This window comes from Scomber scombrus, chromosome 6 (genome assembly GCF_963691925.1).
Source record: "Scomber scombrus chromosome 6, fScoSco1.1, whole genome shotgun sequence".
NCBI classification, from domain to species: domain Eukaryota; kingdom Metazoa; phylum Chordata; class Actinopteri; order Scombriformes; family Scombridae; genus Scomber; species Scomber scombrus.
Genome location: NC_084975.1, coordinates 24,624,549 through 24,647,826, shown reverse-complemented (window position 1 = coordinate 24,647,826; position 23,278 = coordinate 24,624,549). Strand labels below are relative to the sequence as shown.

At 39.5% G+C, this 23,278-nt stretch overlaps 3 protein-coding genes and 1 non-coding gene across 4 annotated transcripts in view; 1 reads left to right on the top strand and 3 right to left on the bottom strand.

The window, feature by feature from the left end:
- Positions 1-23,278, bottom strand: part of cd151 (CD151 molecule) — a 163,859-nt gene that overhangs the window by 116,182 nt on the left and 24,399 nt on the right. The window lies entirely within an intron of this gene.
- Positions 4,765-16,435, bottom strand: kif23 (kinesin family member 23). The gene is made up of 23 exons (XM_062420567.1): positions 16,368-16,435; positions 16,037-16,103; positions 13,780-13,908; positions 13,582-13,687; positions 13,197-13,333; positions 12,974-13,086; positions 12,720-12,890; positions 12,532-12,576; positions 11,375-11,487; positions 10,967-11,088; positions 10,771-10,873; positions 10,612-10,691; positions 10,408-10,527; positions 10,150-10,309; positions 9,706-9,867; positions 9,428-9,594; positions 9,161-9,334; positions 8,677-8,970; positions 7,330-7,563; positions 6,835-6,923; positions 6,679-6,742; positions 5,290-5,360; positions 4,765-5,203 (listed from the first exon to the last, which is right to left on the bottom strand). Exons 1-23 carry the CDS (start codon positions 16,379-16,381, stop codon positions 5,191-5,193), a joined length of 2,748 nt encoding a protein of 915 aa, XP_062276551.1. The 5' UTR covers positions 16,382-16,435; the 3' UTR covers positions 4,765-5,190.
- Positions 11,204-11,300, bottom strand: LOC133982602 (Z30 small nucleolar RNA). Its single transcript, XR_009925346.1, has one exon. It is a non-coding gene; the product is annotated as a Z30 small nucleolar RNA (small nucleolar RNA).
- On the top strand, positions 17,834-23,135 carry ddb2 (damage-specific DNA binding protein 2). Its single transcript, XM_062421564.1, has 10 exons — positions 17,834-17,951; positions 18,049-18,179; positions 18,710-18,901; positions 20,274-20,440; positions 20,989-21,088; positions 21,241-21,418; positions 21,802-21,947; positions 22,400-22,555; positions 22,639-22,684; positions 22,798-23,135. Exons 1-10 carry the CDS (start codon positions 17,834-17,836, stop codon positions 23,052-23,054), a joined length of 1,491 nt encoding a protein of 496 aa, XP_062277548.1. The 3' UTR covers positions 23,055-23,135.

Genomic DNA, 23,278 nt, shown 5'->3' with positions numbered 1-23,278 from the left:
GGTCAGAGCAAATCTCATCCAGTGTGGTTTTAAACAGCTGAAAACCCAAACTCCACCTGCGGGAGTCTGTGAGTTTGTGACTCTTTGACCCATCTGCTCGTAACAGCCGCACCAGCAGAAAGAGAGTGGGAGCTTTTACTTCTTATTAACACTGAACACGGTGCCTCATGCCTCCGCTGTGCATGTTAGTATGCATTAAGGCAGAGGAGCGTGAGCTGAGCAAGCAGTGAAGAGGAGCCTGCAGAAAAAGAAAGGAAAAAAACCCCCAGATGAGTCCCAAGAGGCTGGGAGATGGGCTGAATGACAATTGACTGGCTGTCAACACTCATCTGCATTCGCATATCTTTCTGGCCCGACACATTTAGCTGGCAGGCAGCCACAGCCTTGACATATGAAGACGTAGTGTACAGACCCTGCTTAACCAAAGCTCTGCTCTCATGCAGTATTTACATGTGTTTCCCACTAATTGACTTTCATTGTCAGGGATTGTTATCTTTGCCACTAAAAGAAGGCAGACAACCTTGTAGTGGGTTGTGGTTTAAGGGACAGCTCTGGCTGTGATTGAGGTACTTGCCTCAACATGTCCTTCAAATCAGCAACCATTCAGTTGTTATGATACAGCTTGGGAGGTAACTGAAACCGCTGTCATACCTCAAATGCCCCGTACAGCCAAGTATAGTCCTGACGGCTAGGGTTACGCTTTCATCACACCTATTTAAACTCATGCCCACTTTTCATAGCCTGATTCAAGACAGCGTGATAATTGTGTAAGAAGAAAGAGGTCACGAACCTGCTGCCAGAGTCAAATGTGACAAAACAAAACAGCTACAATCAATATTTTTATATCAACAGTGGTTCACATGACTACTTGTGTGTGAAGAAGGTCGCTCTTGAAGATGAACCCACAGTGTTAAACAATTATCACCCATCTCTGCGGTGCCCCTCACATCTAGGGAGCCTTAAAGCGCACAACATCACTGTTTTTAACGTTATTTTGAGTCAAAGCGGGCAGATATTTTCAGGGAAAGAAGCTCTTAAAAACCCACCTTGTGTTACCTGCCCAGCACCAAACAGCAAACAGACAAAGCTAACAATTAGCAGCCATATATTTCCCTCAGGAGAAAGTGGGTATTGGACTGTTAGAAACAAACAACTCCAATGAATGCTAATAATTCTGCGTCTTTGTGTCTGCTGAATGTGTAAATTAGTAACTGTTTGCTAATAACTTTTTTCTATAACAATGCTGTATTAATTTCTGCGGCCTGCTACCAGCTCTGTGAGACTATACTCGAGCTGCTAGCATGCTAACAATGATAATGTTAGCATGTTGATGTTTAGCAGGTATAATGTGTAGCTTGTTGACATTGCTGGTTAAGCACGTTAGCATGATAACATTTGCTTATTAGCATCAACACAAAGAACACTGGAGACTGAGGTGAATATTTCAATTTAAAAAAAGTGAACTTCATGGAGGCACTAGTGCAGGGATGTCAAACTCATGTGAGTTCAGCCCAATTTGATCTCAAGTGGGCCGGACCAGTAAAATCATTGCATGATAACAAATAATATATCATATATATAATACATGGATATAACTTTATTATAATAAACCCTCTAGGGGTACCCTGGTAAGAGATACTGATAAAAATGTGTCCAAGCCCACAGAGTAAAAGTTTGTCACATTGCAAGTCAATTTTATCAAGCTGGACGATCACAGTTAGATAAGAAGCCTTGACTGTGAATGGTGAGTGAAAATAAGTGAGAATAGCATATCAATAGTGTGTCTTATTGAAACACTTTTCAACAATTACTTTTGTACAAATTTCACACTTTGCAAAGTTCTCCAGTGGGCCGAATTGGACTACTTGGGGGGCTGGTTCTGGTTCGCGGGCTGTATGTTTGACACCATATGCACCAGAGGAAAAGACAGGATCACCAAAGTTATTAGCATCCATCCTCTGAAGGCTATGAATGTTTGTACAAAATATAACAGAAATCCATCTAATCATCGCAGAGATATTTCAGCTCGGACCAAAGTGGTTGACCAACTAATAGATTAACATTGCTGACCCTGAAGCATGACTATAAATCAGTTATTGCAGGTTTAAACTGTAGAAAAGAAATAAACTTTGAGGCATTAGCAAGTAAAATAACATTATATAGATGTAGAAAAATCTAATTTATTTATTTATGTACATTTATTATCAGATTAGACATAAGGAAATACTTGTATGGCAGGGTAATGTGGTCAGTGCAAATTCAAACCATTTTAATTATGAATTACCCTAATCAGCATCATGGATTAGTAGTGTGAAAATTATTTCATCCAGCCTGTGCCAAAAGGCAGTTTAAGACCTCTTTATCAGTCATTCAAGCAAAGAGTCAATAAAACATTGCAATTAGGCTTGCTCTTTTAAAATCTGAGATGGTCTAATTGACTGTGTGTATTCAAGCAGAACATCCGAATTCCCTCCAGCAAGTTTAATAACATTGATAAGTACTGAAGCTTGAAATGCAGAATGATGAATTCCTACAATGCAGATGGATGGATTGTGGTGTCTTAAAGACTCGGTTTATGCTTACTGCAGACCTTTTGTGTGTGGTTTTCATTTATTTTCCTCAAGAGTCCTTTTGAAACAAGTAATGTTGATCAGGGGTCCGAACAGGAGTTTCATAATAACATCTTTATAATGCTCGTGCCACTTGGTGGTGGAGGGCTCGTGGAGAGGAGCTGCAGATAATAGTGTGGTGCAGCACATCAAACAGAGCATGGTCAAAAAGCAAAGCACTCAATATCTCATAGGAGTGAATTTAATGGCCACTGGTTGCTCTGGGCTCTTGACCCTCTCCAAGAGGCTCCATGTTAGTCACTCTCCAGTGCTTTCCAATTGAAGCCCAGCCAGACTGGTAGCAGATGAGATTTCAACTGTCTACTTATAAAGCTGGGATGACTCTACCACCAGCTTCAGCGATCATTGTACTAGTGATGAGCCGCTGATAAGAGAAAGTGAACCTGGACACTGACATTTTAGTAAGCTGTAGTTCTGCTGGCGTTTTCAAGCTCAGGGCCTTCTCACACTCATGTCTGCTTATAGTGGTTTAAAATGCATTGTAGACTGTTATTCAATCAATAATTTACAATATAATTTGGCCCTTTATAATAAAAAAAGTAGCAAAAACAAGTGCAGTGATAGAAAGTTACAGAGTGCATTTACTCCAGAAAAAGTGCAATTTTCATTTTGAGAATGAATGAATACATTTTGAATTCTTCCATTTTATATTTCTATTCCACCTCATTTCTGAGATAAATACTTGCAAATACTCTACTTACGTTTTATTCCATTTCATGTATTTGACAGATATAGTTACTAGTAACTTTAAAAATAAATATTCTACAGACAAAACCATCTGATTAGGTCCTAAAATGTGATTAGGGCTGCAGCTAACAATTATTTTCATTAGCAATTATTCTGTTTATTATTTTCTCAATTGATCAATTAATTGTTTGGTCTATAAAATGTCAGTAAATGGTGAAAAATGTCAACCTCAGTGTCCCAAAGTCCAGGGTGACGTCTTCAAATGTCTTGTTTGGTCCTGATTAACAGTCCATAACCCAAAAATATATGTTTTACCATCATGGATGACTAAATAAACTAGAATCAGTTTGCCTTAATTTTCTGTTGACAGACTTATTAATCAAGTAATTTTAGTTGTAGCTCTAAATGTAATTAATTTAAATTATTGCCTTATAGAAAGTAATCCAAATACTGCCTATAACAATCCTACATAATTTAAGATGATAAAATAATGTAGTTATTTGTCATGCTTTAAGTACACCTGGCTACTCATACTACATTAATTCCACTTATTCTTGTGATGTTGTTTTGTTATTGTTTAAAGATCTCATTACTTTTTCTTCCTTTTCCCCCCCAAATACAGTCTGCATCCATCAACTGGCAAACAAAAATGTCTCAACAGTAAAAAAGCAGCGTTGCATCACTGAACTACCAAACAAGAACCAGCCACTCTGCACTGACGGCCAGGACACACTCAGACTTTTTAATGTCTGGGACCCAGCTGACTGTGCGTGAAGGCAGCCAACCAGACTAATTTAATATGGATTTATATACAAGGTGTCTTGTTTAACATAATGAATATCTAATCAAGCATGAGCACAGGAAAGCAATTTCAGCAAAGTAATTGAAAGCAGACTTTGTTTATATGACAGAGAATATTGCTACACTCTTGGCACAGGACGGCCCAGAGCTCTAACTCGACATTAAATCTCTTTTCAAGCATCATTTTGAAATAAATGGGTAGTCTCTCCTTATTAGCCTATCAACAGCACTGCTATGTCTTGCTCATCTGCTGTTTTATTTGGCATGTGGTTGCTTCTTTAATCAGACACAAATCTTTTCTTCTGCTCAGTAACATTTATAAAGCTCACATTTCCTGTCACGTTGACATCATGCCAGCAGAATAGCTCAGAATGAGGGAAGTCTCATCACAGCCATCAGGCCTCAACTATTCCTGCAGTGCAACCAAACCATATGTTCAAGAGTTATAATGTGCGGCTGTCCTGTGCTGCCATCTAGTGTTCGGATCTTGGTGTTGACTTTTTGAAGTGTTTAGTACCCCTCTGTAATCATTACATTACACATGTATCTATTTGCTTACAACAAACGGAATGAAGGAAAACTCAGCTTATCAGTGGCAGTAGCAAAGTTTATATATGAAATAAGAAAATGAACAGATTATTATTGAAGTCTCAACATGAAGCTCAGTATTAATCCAGCAAGCAGATAGTATAAAGTAGATCAAACCAATATTACAGCAACTTTTTCTTTTTTTACATACAATGATGAATGACTTCCACATGTGCCAAATAAATGTGACTACCTTACACAGACACACACAAACAGACCTTTCCAGCACCAGGGCTACAGTAACTAAGTATTTGCCACCAACCTCGACCGACTCAAATAACACTTTTTAGGTTCAAACACAATATATAAAATATTTTTTAAAAATGGCTTTGGTGACCTTTGTATATATACACACTTTTGCATATATAAAAAAGTATGGAAAATGTTTAAATAGTTTCACTACAGCAAAATATAAAAATTCAGGACTATTGCACAACAGCCAGGTGAGGATAGACAGGAAGTGATCAGTGGAGCAGTCGCCAGCTCATTTTCTGCGCCTGTAACAGAGTTTAACAGAGTTATTAATGTCAGGAAAACAAAATGCTTTTCTCCTCAGGTGTAATTCATACAAACAGAAACTTACTTTGTGAAACCATGATGCTCCACACCAGGACCCATGTTTGATCCGGCCCTCATCTCCAAAGCCAACGAGCACTGAGAAGAAAAGACAAAGTGAGACCACTTATAACATAACATAACTTTTCCTCATTAAAAATGTCTAAAAACAACTAGACCTGTTATATATTTTGTTAAGTTATTTACTTACATTATCCCAAATAACATAATGCTCAAACCAAAGAAGGGTCTTAATCAAGGTAATGGTCTGTTTCATTTAGTCAGCAGTGAATTGTGTCATATCCCTTTTGCACAAGCATTAGTATCGTGGTTTTCTGTCAGAAGCTGTCATTAACTAACTTTTATCCAGTTTTAAGCCACATTTTACAGTATACTTAAAAATGACCATGGTCTAAAAAGTGCATTTTTAATCATTGGACGTATGGATGTTTAATTAGAGAAACCAGCAGAGCAAATGTTGGTGGCAGCTGGGCTTACCGCCCCTCCAGACGTCCTGTGTCTGCTCAACAGTTTGTGAGAAACAGCGTGAACTGCTTTATCCAGTGTTTTTACTGTTTTTAAATCACCTGGTTCAGTTGTTTTGGAGAGGAGGAGACCTCTGTGGATAATTTATCTCCGGTAAAAGCACTGAAGGAATCGTAACCAGGAGAAGCTGACGGCAATGGTGGTGGTTTACCGATAAAGACAACAACTCCCATGATCCCACGCTACTAAGCAAAATAATCAAACTACGTCTTTTATTATTTTGATTGAGACCCATATAGTGGCAGAAATGTATATACTATGTGTTAAAATGATGATGAACCATCATTAGCTGTTTATTTTTGTTATTTCACTTGCATTGTTATTGTGTATTATCTCTTATAGGTGAGGTTTTAAGATAAGCCCAAAGTGGGTTTCTACCTCACCTGCACGTGTTTTATTTGTATTTTACTATTTTTCTCTGACTTATTTTACATATGAGCAAATAAACCAATAAAACCAATATACACACTGACTTGTTAATCAGGTACATCTCTAACCTGATACAATAGCCCTTCCATCTGGTGAAGCTTCAGTTTTTTTTTGTGTTGATGCATTGAATAAACTCATTTTTTATGTCAGTTTAGGTTATGTACTGGCATACATTAAACTGAAAGGTGCTTATATTTACATACATAAGGGGGAACAGAAATTTAGAAAAATACCTCTATCGCTCTATACCTCTGAATTACCTGGTCGTAAGGTGCTCTTACCACTTGCAAACTGGACAGATTTACGCACTAATACTTTTACAGACTAGTCATCTCTATTTTCAATATTTATGAGAAGTTAATTTGATGATCAATCTACTGTTTAATATAAACAGACATGGGACAGTGGTTAATATTGGATACTATCAATATCATCATCCTACCCTGTTTTCCACATCCATTCGATCTCCATTAGTAGGGACGCCTTCGGAGGATCTTCTCTTACGGCTGAGAGACAAATAGTGACACATTCAAAGAGGTTAAAACATCAGTATAACATCTGGATACTCTGCAGCAAATTAAAGGCAGTGAGGCGCTACCTGGGGACAGAGGCGAGCTCCTGTTTCAGCGTCTCAATGTCGGTGAATTGGACAGACTGTCCCCCTCCTCTGGTTTTGATCACCTCGCCCTGGAAAAAGAAGAGCATGTATTGAGTAGTGGTCACAGTCTCTTATGTTGTTGTTGTTTACACAAAGTGAACTCAAGTGGTGAGGTTTTGTATTTGTACAAAGTTAGTTTTCAAGCTTGTTTAAAACAGAGGTGACATGATTTTAGAGTTCAAAAGACTATCAGTAGTAAAATGGTAGAACTTTTTACAATTTCATTTATTATATTTTATTTGGGCATTGACTGATTTAGCATACATGAGCAGAGACGATGGCAGGTAGGTAAGTGAGTGAATTTTAATTATGGGACATTTCTTTTTCAATGCTTTGATGTTAACAGTTGTAGAGAATGTTCAGTACGGAGCATGTGAGGCCATTAAGTTCAGAAACTTCATTAAACAACAGTCCAAACTCTTTAAGCTGATTTACCTTAATAAGTTTGGTCTGGATCTCGCCATCAGAGGCGACTTCCTGGTGCGTTAACACATATCTGTCACACTTGGATAGGGTCTTCTCACTGGGGGTGGACACCTGGATGGAATTTGGGATGACTGGCTGCAAAACTGTTCCCAAATCCAGGTTAGAGGAGGGCTTGTGGTCCACCCATTTCTCTCCACCAGCTGATCGGGAACGACGGTGCAGCGGCCGTACTGGAGTTGCCGTCTACCCCAATCAGTGCAGAAGCGAGGGGGAAAAATAGATTAATAAAAACTAAAGTTATAGGAACCCTACCTGTGGAAAACTGTGCCAAATATTTTCACTTGATTTGTGGAGGGGAAATAATAACTTCAAAGCCTTATTACACTATAGATTTCACTCTACGTCCTCATGACGCTTCCTGCAGCTAACACACTGACCCTGTAGCTTCTCTCAAATAGATCTACATCGAATGTAGGGGAGGGGGTCCTGACTTCTTCCTCTCTAGCCCAACAAACAGCTCTCCTCCTGGCTGATGAGGCCGCTGAGGAGGGGGCTCTTGTGGGTGTACTGGGGGAGTGATTTGTCAGCCTGCTGTTCTGGGCTCCGAGCCGCTCCCATGCAAAGATACTGTTAGCCACAGACAAAGAGTTACTGCTGCATGGGACGGGGCAGGTGGGCCTTGGGTTCATCTCAACTTCCTTAACACTAGTGGCACTGACTGGCCGTGACCCTGGCACTGACCCCGCAGAGGAAGAACCAACAGGGGACTGGGGAGCAAAGGAGACAGGCTAGACGGTATTGAGAAAGAGAAAAATCACGTCAATAAAGTTATGGAGCAGCAGCAGACACCTGTACAATCTAACGTAATCAAATAAAACAGCCCTGACAAAACATTCAACTCTGTCCATTTTTTATAGACTGTGTGAAAGAGTGATTTGTTACTTTGTCTCATCTAACATTACAAATACAGCCTGAAAACTTACCAGAAAGTTTATATAGTGTGATAAAGGAAAGATGAATATTATTTAATGGTGTGACTGATAACATATCTATTTTTCTTAGAGAAAAAGAAAGTTTAATCAACACCTAACAATATTTTAAAATGTCTTTTCGCAATGGTAGTTAACTGCTGTCACAGTAATGCACTAGACTACACTTTACTGTACAGGTGACCACAATCATGCAAATACTGGCATTACAGTGTAATTAGTAATGTTAGTGTATTAAGCAGAAGAGCACAGCAACGGTTAACTCTGAAGTGACAGAATTCTGTTAAACAGCGACTGTTACCCCATATAACAATGTTAGTAACATATTAATCAATCAGGAGCTACACATGCATTGTCAGCAACATACAGGGATAGGTGAGGGTGAGGCCGATCTCTTTGCAGGTAGGCGTTCCTCTCTGGATGACCGCTGAGGCCGAGGTTGAGACTGAGACTGAGGCTGAGGCCAATGTTGATACTGAGGCTGAGGCCGAGGTTGAGACTGAGGCTGAGGCCGAGGTTGAGTCGGCGTCTGACGCGGTGGAGGTTCAGGGCGACCTGGTGTCTTGCTGTCCGTTACGATAGCCTTAAGCTGCTTCAGCTTCTCGTCTTTCACCCAGAGCTTGTTCTGCATCTCGACATGCATCGCATTAACACGTCTCTCCTGCACAAGAGCATTAGGTGTTATGTTAAAGTGGAACATCACTGACTGTATAAATGATCATAAGTTTCGGTATGACAAATTTGCTGAAAAAATCTGAAATTTATCAGAAGACGGCAAACAAATTGTGCTGAATTAAAAGGCGATAAAAGATAAAAGGATTTCCAATTGTGCAATAAAAAGAGCAACTCACACATTCTTTTTCCCACTTGTGCTGCGTGTCTGAGACAACGCCGTTCATGCGTTGCTCCATGCGTCTCTTCTCAGACTGCTCCCTCATCAGTCTTTGCTCTCTGGTTTCTAGCTCGTGCTGCAGTGAACGCTTGTCGTCCTCGTAGATTTTCGTGGTTTTCTGCAGGATATCAATCTGGAACGGAGCCATGCAGGACATTTAAAACACAGAGGAACATGATCCTCCACCCAGCACTGTAAAGGGGGTTTGAGTGTTTTGATTTCTCACCTTGTGATCTTGCATCTTGTTTCTCTTCTCCAAGCGTTCAATCTCAGCCTTGTTAACTTGAATGATTTTATCCTTCTCTGATAGTTTGCCATTTTGCTGATTAATATAATCGTCTTTGGAAAGAAGGTTGCTGTCCAGGTCCTGAAGCATAGACTTCATTATGTCAGCTAAAAGAAAAAGAATGAGAGGAAACGTGAGCCAAGATAAGAAGTCCAGGTTAAAATAAGCCTGAACTGTCAAAGCCAATAAGTAAGCTGAGCTACAATGCGAGCAGACACCTGCTTTGTTGAATTCCACGACCATCATCTGCCTGATCCTGTGTCTGTTCTCCAGAGCTTCGATTAGTCTGGGCAGGGTGATGTCATCGTGAGGGTCGGTCAGCTCCGAGGAGGGTAGAGGTGGGAGACTTTGCACCAGGTGGTTCATAACAGAGGGCAGATCTAGGGAAACAGAGAGAGTTAACCCAACTATTCAGAGACTTTCTGTGTTAGTAGGCAATGAAATATTACAAACATGAGAGATTTACAAGTACAGTTAACATCCAAATATAAAGACAAAGCAGTGCATTTTTCCTGGAAACGAATGAAAGATGTAATCTGACACATTTACTGACTTATTTCATTATCTAAAGTTTAAAATGTTACGTTTTTATTCATAAATTGTAATTTTGTGTGACAATACATGTAATGTTTAATATTCTCGTAAAGTTTGTGTTATATTACCTCTGTCCACTGGACCGCCACGCTCCTCCAGCATGCGAGACAACTCATCTTTAAAGGCCTGGTTTCTATGACGGCGGCCTGGTGTGAAGCCACAGATGGGCCTGTCCACTGGCCGAGCCACTTCCACCTCCTGGGTCATCTCTGCAAAGCGCATCACCAGCTGGACGGACGGAGGATATTGTGTGTCAAAAAAACCAAACAGAGACGTGCATGTTCATATAAATAAATTAAGAGAAGCAAGGCGCTGGATGAACTCACCAAGGTTTCGTCGTAGTCGTCAGCCTTGGGATTGACACAGACCACCATTTTGACTTTGCCCTCTCCGTCAAAGTAGTTCTTGAACAGATGGGTTACTTTAGAGTCTCTGTAGGGGACCATCTGGAAGAGTGATACTTACGTCACATATACGATCCATCAGTGAACACAATGACAACACACAACGTCAAGTCTGGTAATACGAACCCTGTTTGTGCCGCACATCTGGTTCTCTCGAAGTATCTCGATGCACGTCCGCAGAGTCAGCAGAGACTGATTAATGTTACCTGCGAGGTAACAAGTCGTTTAATTATCACATGAACCGCAGCGTAGAGTAAAACCAAATCTTACTGTTAGATGACAAACCTGCTTCACGTATCCGGGTGCCCTCAGCCTGCGTCCTCCCAGTACGCTCACTTCCTGCCAAATCCACCAGGCACAGCTGACTTAGAGTCACCTGGTTCTTATCCTGAATAAGAACAGGATAGGAAAGATTTAGCGTAAACTGGTGCTCCTTTATTACCCAAAAAAGAATTACAGAACTGCACCAAACTCGACTGACCTGGAGAATGGTGTCGCCGTCTGCATCGAGAGGAGCCTGAGCCAGTTTAATGATGAACACACTGTGGGAGCGGCTGGACTCTCTGTTCAGCCGGGTGTTCGCAACCTTCCTCTTCTTCTGACCTGGAACAATATTAAGCAAGCAAATTTGAAGCATATTTACCAACATGTAGCATCTTTTAACATCAATTTAAACCACTAAGACATTTAAGGCACAAAACTCCAACTCTTCCATGACCTGCTCAGAGAGAAGATTAACTGAGGTCATTCCCTGGTCAGAGTCGACCCGGAGGGCAACAATACCAGGTCAGTCACATCTATGATCATCAGCGCAGCGTTTACCTCCCCTTCTTTGACATATTCATCTCTTTATATTTGATTCAGGTATCCAAATGATCTTAAAACTCACCTCTCCAAAATACTTGAAATGCCTCCTCAGGAGATTTGACTTCAACCTCCATACAGCCGGCCACGTACATGTTGTGATTCTGATCCTCTCTAAGAATTCTAGACTGAGGTGGTCTACATTGAGAAGATAAAAAGTATTAGTCACTCATGACATGGGGATTACATTTTAAATTCAACAGATGAGGAGTATCAAACATATGGAGAAGGGTTGGGGGTAGGGGAGGAGGGGGGTAATGTTGCTTGATACCAGCCATAGAAAGTGATCAGAGCTTTAAACATAAAGCGACAAACTAAGCAACAGACAGCACGATTAAAAACATTAAGGAGCTTTGCCATGACAAAGACTACAAGCAGCAGAGGAAGGGGTGATGTAGTGATTCATTTGTGGACTGAAAACACTCGTCACCACTGGAGACGTGTTTTAAAAATGTATACAAAATGATTTAACCCTGTTACTTTCTTGGAACCAATCCAAATGTGTCCAAATCACAAGTATCAAAAACTGAAGTACAAACATTTTGAACTGAAAGCTTTCTTAAAAGTATATTCTTCACTCATTCTTTTAATTCTTTCAGAATATCTGATTAAAATCATGATTTTGTCAATTATACTGTTTTGTATGCAGGTAGAGTTCTTGTAGAGCTACTTGTGTTTAGACAACTTTTACTATTTAAAAACTATGGCTTCTTTTGTTGGATAAAAAGGTGGTTTTGTTTTGTTATCCGATTAATTCTGTACACACATCTGTCTGTCCTGGATGAGGGATCCTTCCTCTGTTGTACTTCCTGAGGTTTCTTCCATTTTATCGCCCATTAAATATTTTTAGGGGTTTTTTCCTTGTTTTAGATGTTGTATCATTGTACAGATTGTAAAGCCAACTGAGGCAAATGTGTGATTTTTGTTGCTGGGCTAAGCAAATAAAATTTACTTTGCAATGATGAAACACAGGTATCACACCTACAAATTTCAGGTATGATACAATTTCCAGACCTATTTTTCAATAACTTCTTAGTTGTTGTGATAGCACTGCTACAAGATGTTTTACTGCTTGTGAAGTTTATGAATCTCCAGCAATGACAAGGTTCTTTTTTATAAAATCAGGTCTGCAAACTAAATTAGGTGACTACTCTGATGCGTGAGTATACACTGGTCACATACATGAACTCAGTGTTCTGGCGTGAAGGTGTGCCTCCACCATTCCACCTAGTGAAGAGAAAATACAATAATTTGTCTTCCAGCTTCTTTGCTATACAAAAAATAAACTCTTAACACCACTGTGCTTTAAATATTTCAATGTCATACATCAAAATGTGATATTCTTTCAACTTGACATTCCCTGAACTCACTTTGGCTTGATTGTGTCTTCCTGGTTTTCCTCGAGGAGATCATAGATGTAGTTGTTGTAGATTTCTATGTAGGAGACGAAAACGCCGAAGCAGCTGTCCTCGTCCACACCGTCTGCTTTACAGGCCTCCTCCGGCCTAATCATGTCAGCTATTTCGGGATCAAGCTTTTGTCTGAAATCAAAAGCAGTGAATTGCGTTTTATACATCAGTCATATTGTAGCAGATCACTGGTGTTTTACAGGACTCGGACTTACCTGGAGGAGGAAGATTTAGGAGCGGGCAGGTTGTTTTCCCGTCTTTGGCGCTCTAACAATGCGTCGACTTCACTCTGGACATCCAAACCATTTTTATCATCTGTCTTGAAAACCTGAAGAAACAGGATGAAAAGTATTAAATCATTTAAATTGACAAATTTTTTATCAACTTATGTGGGCACAATATATGGCCCGACACTATTCCTCAGTGCTACTTTCTTACATATCTTTTGGCCTGGTACGGTCCTATGCTGTTGAATATCATGTCGAGAGAGCGAGGTAGAAGTCCGCCCAGGCCTGGAGAGCCGGTCATGGTGAACGTCTTCCCACTTCCTGTGACTCCGTATGTAAAGAGCAGACCTGCAACAAACAACAGAGAGAAAATTAACTGTCAGATAAACTGAAAAGCTGAGCAGAATTCTGTGTGTCCGAGCCTTTACGTTTACAAGGTGAAACTCAGACGTGGCAGAAGCAGAAAATACAGCAGAGCAGCTCATATGAAGAAAATGGACACAGTTTAACTTGGGATTCTTTCTGGATATGACTTTTGTTGTGATTTGGCGCTATATTAATAAAGATTGATTGATTGAGATGACCGGTGCTCTTACCATTTTTTCCATGGACGAGGTCATCAACAAGAGGTCTGGCAACATGCTCAAACAGCTCCATCTGAGACACTGAAACTCCGAAGACTTTTTTGAATGAATACTGCATCTAAAAGAAAAAAATATTTGGAATATTTAATGTGTGCTATTTCTTTATAATACTGGTATTTATGCAGCAAAAGCTACTCCTAGATCCATTACCTCTTTGTACTCTCCATTTCGGTTTAATTTGAAGCCTTCAGGCGCGTGCAGCTGGATGGTGGAGCTGCTGATCACCTCAATGCAGCACTCCTTGTCTTCCGCACCCAGAGGTCGCACACGGCAGTACACCTGAGAAAAAAAAGTGTCAAGTTTCTTTATTGTTACGTCTCAATATACGTGTATGAGGGAGTCAAAATCTTAGGTTTGAGCTCCACGCGAGGAAAAAAATCACTTATTTAAAATGGTGACCGATAAAAGGAGTATAAAATATATGAGTGCATGTATGTACGTAAAGTGTTGTGTGCATGTGTCCTACCTTATAATATATGAATAAATATCTTAATGCTTATATTATATTTGTGTATAATGTACGTGTGTGTGTGTGACATCGGATGGGCTGCAGGTCGTCCAAATTTCAAAAACCCCTTTAAATCCACACAAGTTGAGATCATAGATTGCTAACATATGACACAAATATTCTGCTTCTGGAGTTTTTGCCCTTTTTGTAGTTATTGATCACTGTCCTGTCACCTGCATCAGAAACACTAAAATCCCTAAATCTTATCACCACAAGAAATGATTATCTTAATCTTCAGGATTTTTAAAAATGATTCATCCATCTCTGACATGGATAATACTTTTCTCTATAACTCGTTATTATTATTACTAACTCTGGTGTGGCACTGGAAAACTTTTCACAGTATTTTAATGTTACTGCTGACGGACACGCCGCCCGTAAAAAAAACAAATTAAAAACAGATACAGTCCTTGATTCTTCATACAACTCTCCGACACCATCCACAATAGAGACAAAGCCTGGTCCAAGGCTAGATCCAGCAGCATCCCCGAGGACTGGTTTACATTTAGGCAACAAAGAAACATCTGCACCAGCATGAGTAAGAAGGATAAATACAATTGTTATCAGTCAGCTCTCTCTTACTGCGATAGTTCCACTAAATGTTGTAACGGTACAGCATCACAGTCGCATCTCCCCACCACAAATCAAATAAGTATCTGGTCATTTATCCGATGGATCATCCACAATTGAAGCTTTTAATCACCACTAACTCTCCTCTGGTTTTCTATTAAATAATATGTCTGCAGGTTCAACTGTATACAGTTACTTTATCTGTCCAACAGAGGGAGTCCCTAATGCCTACGACTCTTCAGACTGCACATTTTCTTTTAGTTTGATAAGAATTGCAAATGTTTACAAAGTTCTGATTAGGGTAAAAGTATGCAGAGACACAGGTGAAGGTTCTTGACATATCTTCTTTATCTAAGCTCTCCTTTAATCTATCATCATTTAGCAGATATTTTTAACCAAGCCTTTATTAACAGGCATGATTCAAGCTTCGTGGAAAAGCATCTCAGTAGTCTCCTTACACAAAACTGGTGATGTCTCTGACCTCAGCAACTACTGTCCAATATCTAAACTTCTTTTCTTTGCAAAAATCTGAGAATCATTGGTCAATTTACAACAACGCACCTTTATGGATTCACTGATTCACTATACTTAAAACAGCAACAACAGTCTGGTTTTCACCCGTCACAGCACAACACCTGCCGCTTTAGTGATTAATAATACTGTCCCCTCTGTGGATAAAAAAAAACAATTTCTCTCTTCGTTGACCTCGAAAAAGCATTTGATACCTCAAAAATTAAAGTCAATCTCAGTTTCTTACACAGAATCAAAGGATGTCTGTCTTCCTTCAATCGTAAAGCTATCATGCCGTCAACCTTCATGCCTGTCCTTAACTATGGAAGTTTTCTGCCCCCATCAACACCTCTGCAGTTTCACCCTTTGTATCACAGAGCATTACCCTTCATCACAAGTGACAAATTTCTTACTCATCGTTGCTCTCTGTAGCTCAAGGTTGGTTAGACTTCCTAACAAACTAGAAGAAAAAAAGTTATCTCTTGTTATTCATCTATAAAGCTTCCAAAACTGCCTCACATCTCTCCTCTCATTTAAATCTATTAACTACAGCACACAATCCAGTAACTACTTAACCTCAGACATCCCTCATGTTAAGACTAAACTGCAAACTGTCCTCAAGCTTGAGTCTTTCATTCCTCCTGGGGATTTTTAAGCCTTAGTATCGGATGTTTTTTTATGATTATGATAAATGTTTTTATTAATTCTTGTGTATTGTGTTGTGTTTCTTGACTTATGAATGTCTTTTTGTTCTCAGGTCTCTCAGGGCACAGACATCTTAATTCAATGTGACTGATTCAAAAACACTGTAACACTCACCCCGACCGGGTCCTTCTGGTTGCTGGAAGGCTTTTTTGGAGGAGGCCTGCGGGGGGTTTTACCCTTCCTGAAATAAATCATTCACATAGTATCAATACAGCTCATTGTTAGCTTGGAGTTTGTCCTTACAGTAAGTTAGGGGGTGACGACCTAACAAAGCCAGAGGGTAAACTGCGGCTAGTAGCTAGCTAGCCCGGGGGCTAACGTTACGGCTGAGCTCGTCAACAATAAAAAAAACAAAAAAACAATAACTCAACATCTGGAAACAGCGCAATACCCGCAGGACATATGTTTTGGATGTGACAATATAAAAGTATTAATGTCTACTTACACCTGCCTGTTCATTGTAGCTGTTTCCTCTATTTTTTTTTTACCGTTTCTGCTGCTACAATTTTTGAACTTTCCCTCCGCCTCGAATCAGGAGTACTTTTTCAAAACGAGCCGCTGCAACCAATCCGATCACAGAGAAGCCGGTCACGTGTTCCCACCTTCCGGCCGAGCCTTATATGGAGACATGTACAAAATATGAAGTCATCACATGAAAATCGTTGTTATCTGTTGCTAAGAAACCATGTAAATAAGAATAAACAGCAATAAGGAGAAGAAACGCAATCTCCATGACAACAATCAGCAAAGTCACATTTTTTTAATCTTTATTTTGGACATGGCTGGATATAGGAAAAAAAGTGGCCCTTGAGCAGAAAGGGGCCCTCAGTGATGGGGCTCCACAGAAATATGACACAAGGCTTGACCCAATCTCTTAATGTTGATAATTATGGTCAGTAGTATGTCCAAAACGAAATATAGAGTCACAAAGTTTCCACCAGACAGAAGCGTTATCCAATCATAATAAAATAAAAGTTGTTTGGGGGCATTCACCTTTTACCCTGGGGGTAATAATGCACCCTTGATTTTAGATATGTTATTTTAGATTGTTGTATCCAGACATGTGTTACGGTGTACATAAAATACTCTATTTTTAATAATAATTTTGATGTTATTTTACACCAAAAGAGTTCAAATTGTCTTGTTAAAAGCCTTTAAATTTCATCTCCTCTTTCTCCCTCATTAAAAATGACTATGAATATGGAAATGGGTGTCTCTTATATCACTGTCAAATCCATTTTCAATTTTTTTTCTTAAGCAGCAAAGCAAAAATAAAAGAATTAGTACACAAACAATAAAACAAACAATACTAGTAAAACAAAAGTTTAAAAAAAATACTAGTTGTAATGTCTTTTGTTACCTTAAGTGTGTTTGTCATTAATTAACCCTTTCAACAGGAAAGCTCATCTGACTTTGTTTTGTAGTACTACATAAATGACAAATGTTTCTTTTTTTCCTTTAAAGATTAAATACTTTTTCTCTAAAAAAAGAGTCCATACATTGTTAAATAATGATACTTATTATTACATATTATTATTATTATTATTATTATTATTTTCCCAAATGCCCCATCATATATTTCACCTTGTTGAACTCTCTAATGGAGGGATTTGTTTGTATTAATAAAGTCTTTTGAAAAGAAAAAAAATCAAAACACGACTAACACGTGACACCTACCGCCCAACTGCTGTACTGCACGCGAGTTACAAAACACCAACATTTGCAGCCATTGAGAAATCACGTGTGCTGCAGCTTTATGCAAACACTGGAGCTGCTGCTGTGAACAGTGAGGATCCCAGGTGAGCAGCGAGTATCTATATTAGCGATGCAGTGAGATGATGGAGGTGAGAAAAAATGCCTCTTGCTGTCTTATTTAATTACAGTCATCGTGTGGTTTTTTTAGGAGGAGCGATGAAAACCAAAGGGAGGACAGCAGATGCGTCTGAATCAAAGAGAAAAGCGAAGAACTCTGGTCCAACTCTCTCCAAAAAACTACGAGACAAGAAAAATGGAGAAACATCCAAACCAGGTGTGCAGCCCTGACAGCTTCAGTACAGTCATGTGACATTGTATGTGATTATTGTTGACGTTATAACTCTGCATGATTGTGTTTCTGCGGCTTGTAGGGCCTCCTCTGAAGTCTGCAGGGCCTCCTCTGAAGTCTGCAGGAGTCCAGAGGAGAGGAGGGCATGGCAGCATCCTGCACTACATTTACAAAAGCACTCTGGGACAAAGTCTTCACTCTCAGATGAGACAGGTGAGACTGTACAGAACCAGACCAAGTACAGAGACTTTAACCTAATGTGACTGAAATATACAATAATAAATTTATTAATGATAACTTTATATAGCACAGTTTTAAGTTTACAAAGTCCACAAGCACATAACACGTCAACCACTTGCATATTCAGATGTGTTATTATTAAAAATCCTCAATGACAACATGGATATGATATGAATATTACTGTTACAGAGGTGAATCCCATGACAACTGCTGAACTGGCAATCAGCAGTTTTTCACTTCCACTCACCTTTTCCTCTCCCTCTGAGCTATTTCTTAAATGACCTGCAATACTTGTCTAACACATTTTAGTTTAAAAAGCATCTTAAAAATACATTAAGTACACTGGTGGAAACCCTGTTCTTCTACCTTTTTTTAAAATTGGAGTCATGAAGTTCATATCACATGCCACAACATCCTGCTCACAGCAGATCTCCACAGAGTATCACATTTTCATCATGTATCAGTGAGCAGCTGAACGTCTAACCCTCTCGTTCCTCTCTCAGTGTCTCCAGGAGCCTTTCGTTCGCTCCTTGTCATCCTATCATTTCCACGGAGCCACCAGTCCCTTCGACCGCAGAATCACCTGTCTGGAGTGGCATCCCACTCACCCCACCACGCTGGCTGTGGCATCCAAAGGTGGAGACATGTTTCTGTGGGACTACGAGATGCCAGCAAAGCAGACTTTTATTCAAGGGGTGAGTTCGTGATTTCTTTTTTTTTTTGCTGAATCTTGGCCGATTGAGCGACAGTATTTTTATTTCTAAACTGTAACATTTAGATTTACTTGTTACTGGTTCTCTGCTTAGATGGGGCCCGGAGACTCAGTTACAGACATGAAGTTTAACCGGTTAAATCCCACTCAGCTGTTCATCTCATCTATGGGGGGTACGACAGCACTTCGAGATTTCAATGGGAAAACTCTGACAGTGTTTGCCAACACAGACACATTTCAGTAAGAAAAAATTCTCCTTGTTTTATTTAAGAATCAGGTTGTTTATGGGTCGTGGAGCTTTTAGGCCTGATCTGTCAAACATCAGTCTTCTTTTCAGTTCAGTAAAATCCAGTTATAACCTTGTTTTAATTAGTTTATAACATCAATGAAATAACAATAACTGAAAGCAGTTGAGGTCTTTTTATGGCAAATATCCAAAAACAACCAATAATGACTTTTTGTTATAATATGACAGGATTTATTACAGTTTAACACTTAAACTGTGTGTGTGTGTGTGTGTGTGTGTGTGTGTGTGTGTGTGTGTGTGTGTGTGTGTGTGTGTGTGTGTGTGTGAGAAAATGGCGGGAATAAGACTGTGTGTTTGGACATGAAGAGACAAAAGGAAATTACGACTAGGTAGGAGAATGTGAAATCGAGTCCAATATAAACCTTTTGTGCTCCTCACGCCAAAGTAGGAATAGTGAGGTCATGATGTGTGTGTGTGCATCTGTAAAGAAAGAGAGAGAGAAGCATACACGGTCTAACCTGAGTGAAATCCGCCCTACATAGCTAACTCTTGGTGATCGCTCTAATAAGTGATCAGATGTGTCTTTATCCATCTTTTCCACTGCACTGAACTGCATGCAAGCGAAATCCAGCAGTCGTTGTCCGGGCGTGTCAGGGGGGTCTAGATAACATCTCTGACTCCCAACGTGTGCAGCGATGGATGGGGTCCAGAGAGACCTCCACATCAGAATTAAAAGGGAAATGATGGCCTTCTATTTCTTAAAAAACGGTGTGGCTTGCAGTAAAAATGAACCAATTGTGAACTAGTAATTACTCAAATACTGAACTACGACAAGAAAAACATAGTCCCTTTTTTGTTCTTTTATTGTGATCTGAAGCTTTTATCATGTATCAGAGACACAGCAGCAGAAAGAGGGAAAGCAGTGAGGTCATGGCTTTTATTGATAAGATGACATCATGGGTCATAGGCCACAATGACCAATGATGACCGTAGGTGAAGGGTCCATGGGTGGATCTCAAGTATAGCTGTAAAACCTGTAGGATTGTGAGATACTGAGTTCATGGACAGAGGCCCTTACATAGGCCTGCATTTGTGTTTCTGTGCACAGAACGGAGCCGGGGACTTTATCGGGGGGATGAAGTTTTGCCCTACGGACCTCTCTAGAGTCTATGTGGCATCTGGCGAGGGCAGATTGACCGTGCAGAGCTTTGATGGCCGCACTCCCACCGTTCTGTCCACAACTCAAGATTGTGGCCACGATCACCACAATGTTTGGTGAGAAAAGTGCAAAGAAGACTGATGTGAGATAAGAAATGGTGTGATGTTTTTATCACCCAAGTTACTAGAAAAATGTTTTCTCACAGTCACCTTGTGGCAGCTAACTATTGGGGTAGTTTTGGTTTTATTTGCCTCCGTTTTTGAGATATCTGCTGATCAGTCACAAATTCAGTTACAAACTCAGATACAGATAAATGTGAGCAAATAGAACCAAAAATATCTGTATGGATAGCTACCACTGGAAGTAAGTGAGAAAATGTTTTCTAGTAATTTGGGTCAATTTAACCTTTTTAATATGATTGATTTTTCAGATCGAGTTATAATTATACTCATGTACATTATACTTTAGTTGAGTCACACACAAGAATATGATTATAATTAATATAGCTATTTTTTGATTTAAAAATATGTTAACAAGTGATGTTTTCAGATCAGATCATCAGTTCAATCAGTTTTTTTGATGTGCTTTGTAATTTTTTTGCTTCATTCACATTTAATTTCCCATTTGTCACATCCAGTAAATACACTTTGTATTTTCTTTTCAGTTACTGGTACTGCTGTGTAGACGTGTCTGTGAGCCGACAGATGCTTGTAACAGGAGACAATACGGGACAGCTCTCACTCCTGGGTTTGGATGGCCAAAAGGTGCGTGTTCTTTTCTCAGTATAACAAATCATGAAGTGCACAGGGTTGAATTATTAAGACAGTTGAGAGAATTTGTATTCCTCACAAAATCCAAAATGTATCACAGTGAATTGAAAAAGAAATAGTCTAACTGTGGGGCTGTGACATTATAGATTTTCAGTGAAAAGTTGCACAAAGCCAAAGTGACCCACGCAGAGTTCAACACCCGTTGTGATTGGTTACTGGTGACGGCCTCAGTCGACCACACAGTGAAGCTTTGGGACTTGAGGAACATTAAAGATAAGAAGAGCTTCCTCCATGACATGCCTCATGAGAAAGCTGTCAACTCAGGTAACACACTCTGTCTTAGAAAAAGATTTTCCTTTTAATTCATGTACATTTTTTGAAAATTGTGAAGTTTTACGAGCATTTTAATGTGCAGTACTAGTGATGTAACTGTAACTTATGTAGTCAAGCATCCAAGTTTCACACTCAAATAGGTAACAGATACTGATGTGAAGTCAAAGTGCCATTGTTATTGTAGATGTAAGTATTTTCATTGTTTTTCCAGTCAAAGTTTTTAAAGATCTGTTTATTTAATGTTAAATTCTATCATTCACTATTTATAGACTTCTGAGTCTGTAGTTAATATTTGGATTACAGTTGCTGAAACTACAAGGCAGGAAGAAAAACTACATCATATTGATGAAGCTGTTCCTGTTGTTTCCTCACAGCTTATTTTAATCCAGTGGACTGCTCCAAGTTGCTCACAACAGATCAATACGACCAGATCCGGGTCTACTCGTCCTCAGATTGGTCGAAGCCTCAACAGATCATCCAACATCCACACAGACAGTTTCAGCATCTCACACCCATCAAGGTTTGTGGCTGCAGACAAAGGGATCGCTGATGTCTAAAGTGTAAACGATGTAAAAGTAATATAAAGTCAGAATGAGATCTGTCAATGTGGAGCAAGATTGGGACTCACTCTGTTTGGTTCAGATTGCAGCAGAGCTATTTTAGTTTATAAGAGTTGTTATAAAGCTGGCCAGTATCAAGTTAGCCCGTGATAAAAAAGCTCTCAGTATGTGTACATTTAAATTGTGAATACTGCTAGCGACGAGAGAGGGAGAAGGAGGGAGAGTGAGAGAGTACATTTTTGGGGAGACAATTGATTCAGAAACTGCTAATAGATTAAAAAAAAAGAATAGATTGGAAAGTCTGTGTTTGGTTAATACAGTGAATGAAATGCTTGATATTTAATTCACAAATAAAAAGTACTTAAGGGGAAAATGTGAAGTAAAATTTAGTATTTTGTCCTTTTCTCTGTAGGCTACATGGCATCCTGTGTATGACCTTATTGTGGTGGGCCGTTACCCAGACTACCGGGTTTGCACCGGTGATCAGAAGACCGTTGACATCTATGACTCCAACACAGCAGAGCTTGTGTGTCAGCTGCAAGATCCGAGCGCTTCAGGAATCAAATCTGTGAGTGTGATTTAACACCAAGAGAAAATCTTTGAAAATACTAGGAACTGGTAATTATTAATGCTATAAATCTGTATTTACAGATCAACAAATTCAATCCAATGGGTGATGTGATTGGATGCGGAATGGGTGAGTTCTTTTTAAAAGCACATGTTTGAGAGATGTACCTGATGACTTTTTTTCAAGTTTTGTCAGGAGAGGTCCAGTTTGTCTCACCAAAGCTGCTCAATGGTCCCTCACAGGTGTAACGGCGCTCGTTTGGGATAGAAACGAGTCATTGATTGGCGATGGAGATGAACTGCAGGAGGAAACCTCTGTGTCAGTGGACAGTTTGAGAAGCAAGCGGAGGGGTCAGCAGCGGCCCGCCAGGAACAGGAGAGGCCCTGCTGTGGATGTAAAGCTCATGAAAAAACTGGCTTCTCTGGAAGAATCAGAGACCAAAACTAAGACCAAGACTGGGTGTACTAAACAAAAACAAGCCCAGATGAGGAAAAAGTGAACTGTATAATCCTTGTGTATATATTCTTTTGTCTACTGTTCGATGTGTCTCTAACTTCAGGGATTGTTTGAATGTTAAAAATGTTTCGGATATCTTTTTTATAAAACCGTTTAAAACTGGAACTCTTGTATGTTCACACATAAGATTTTCTACTGTACTATAATAAAAAAGTTAATATTTAATAAATGATTGAGTCCTTATTTGACATATTCTTCACTACTGAC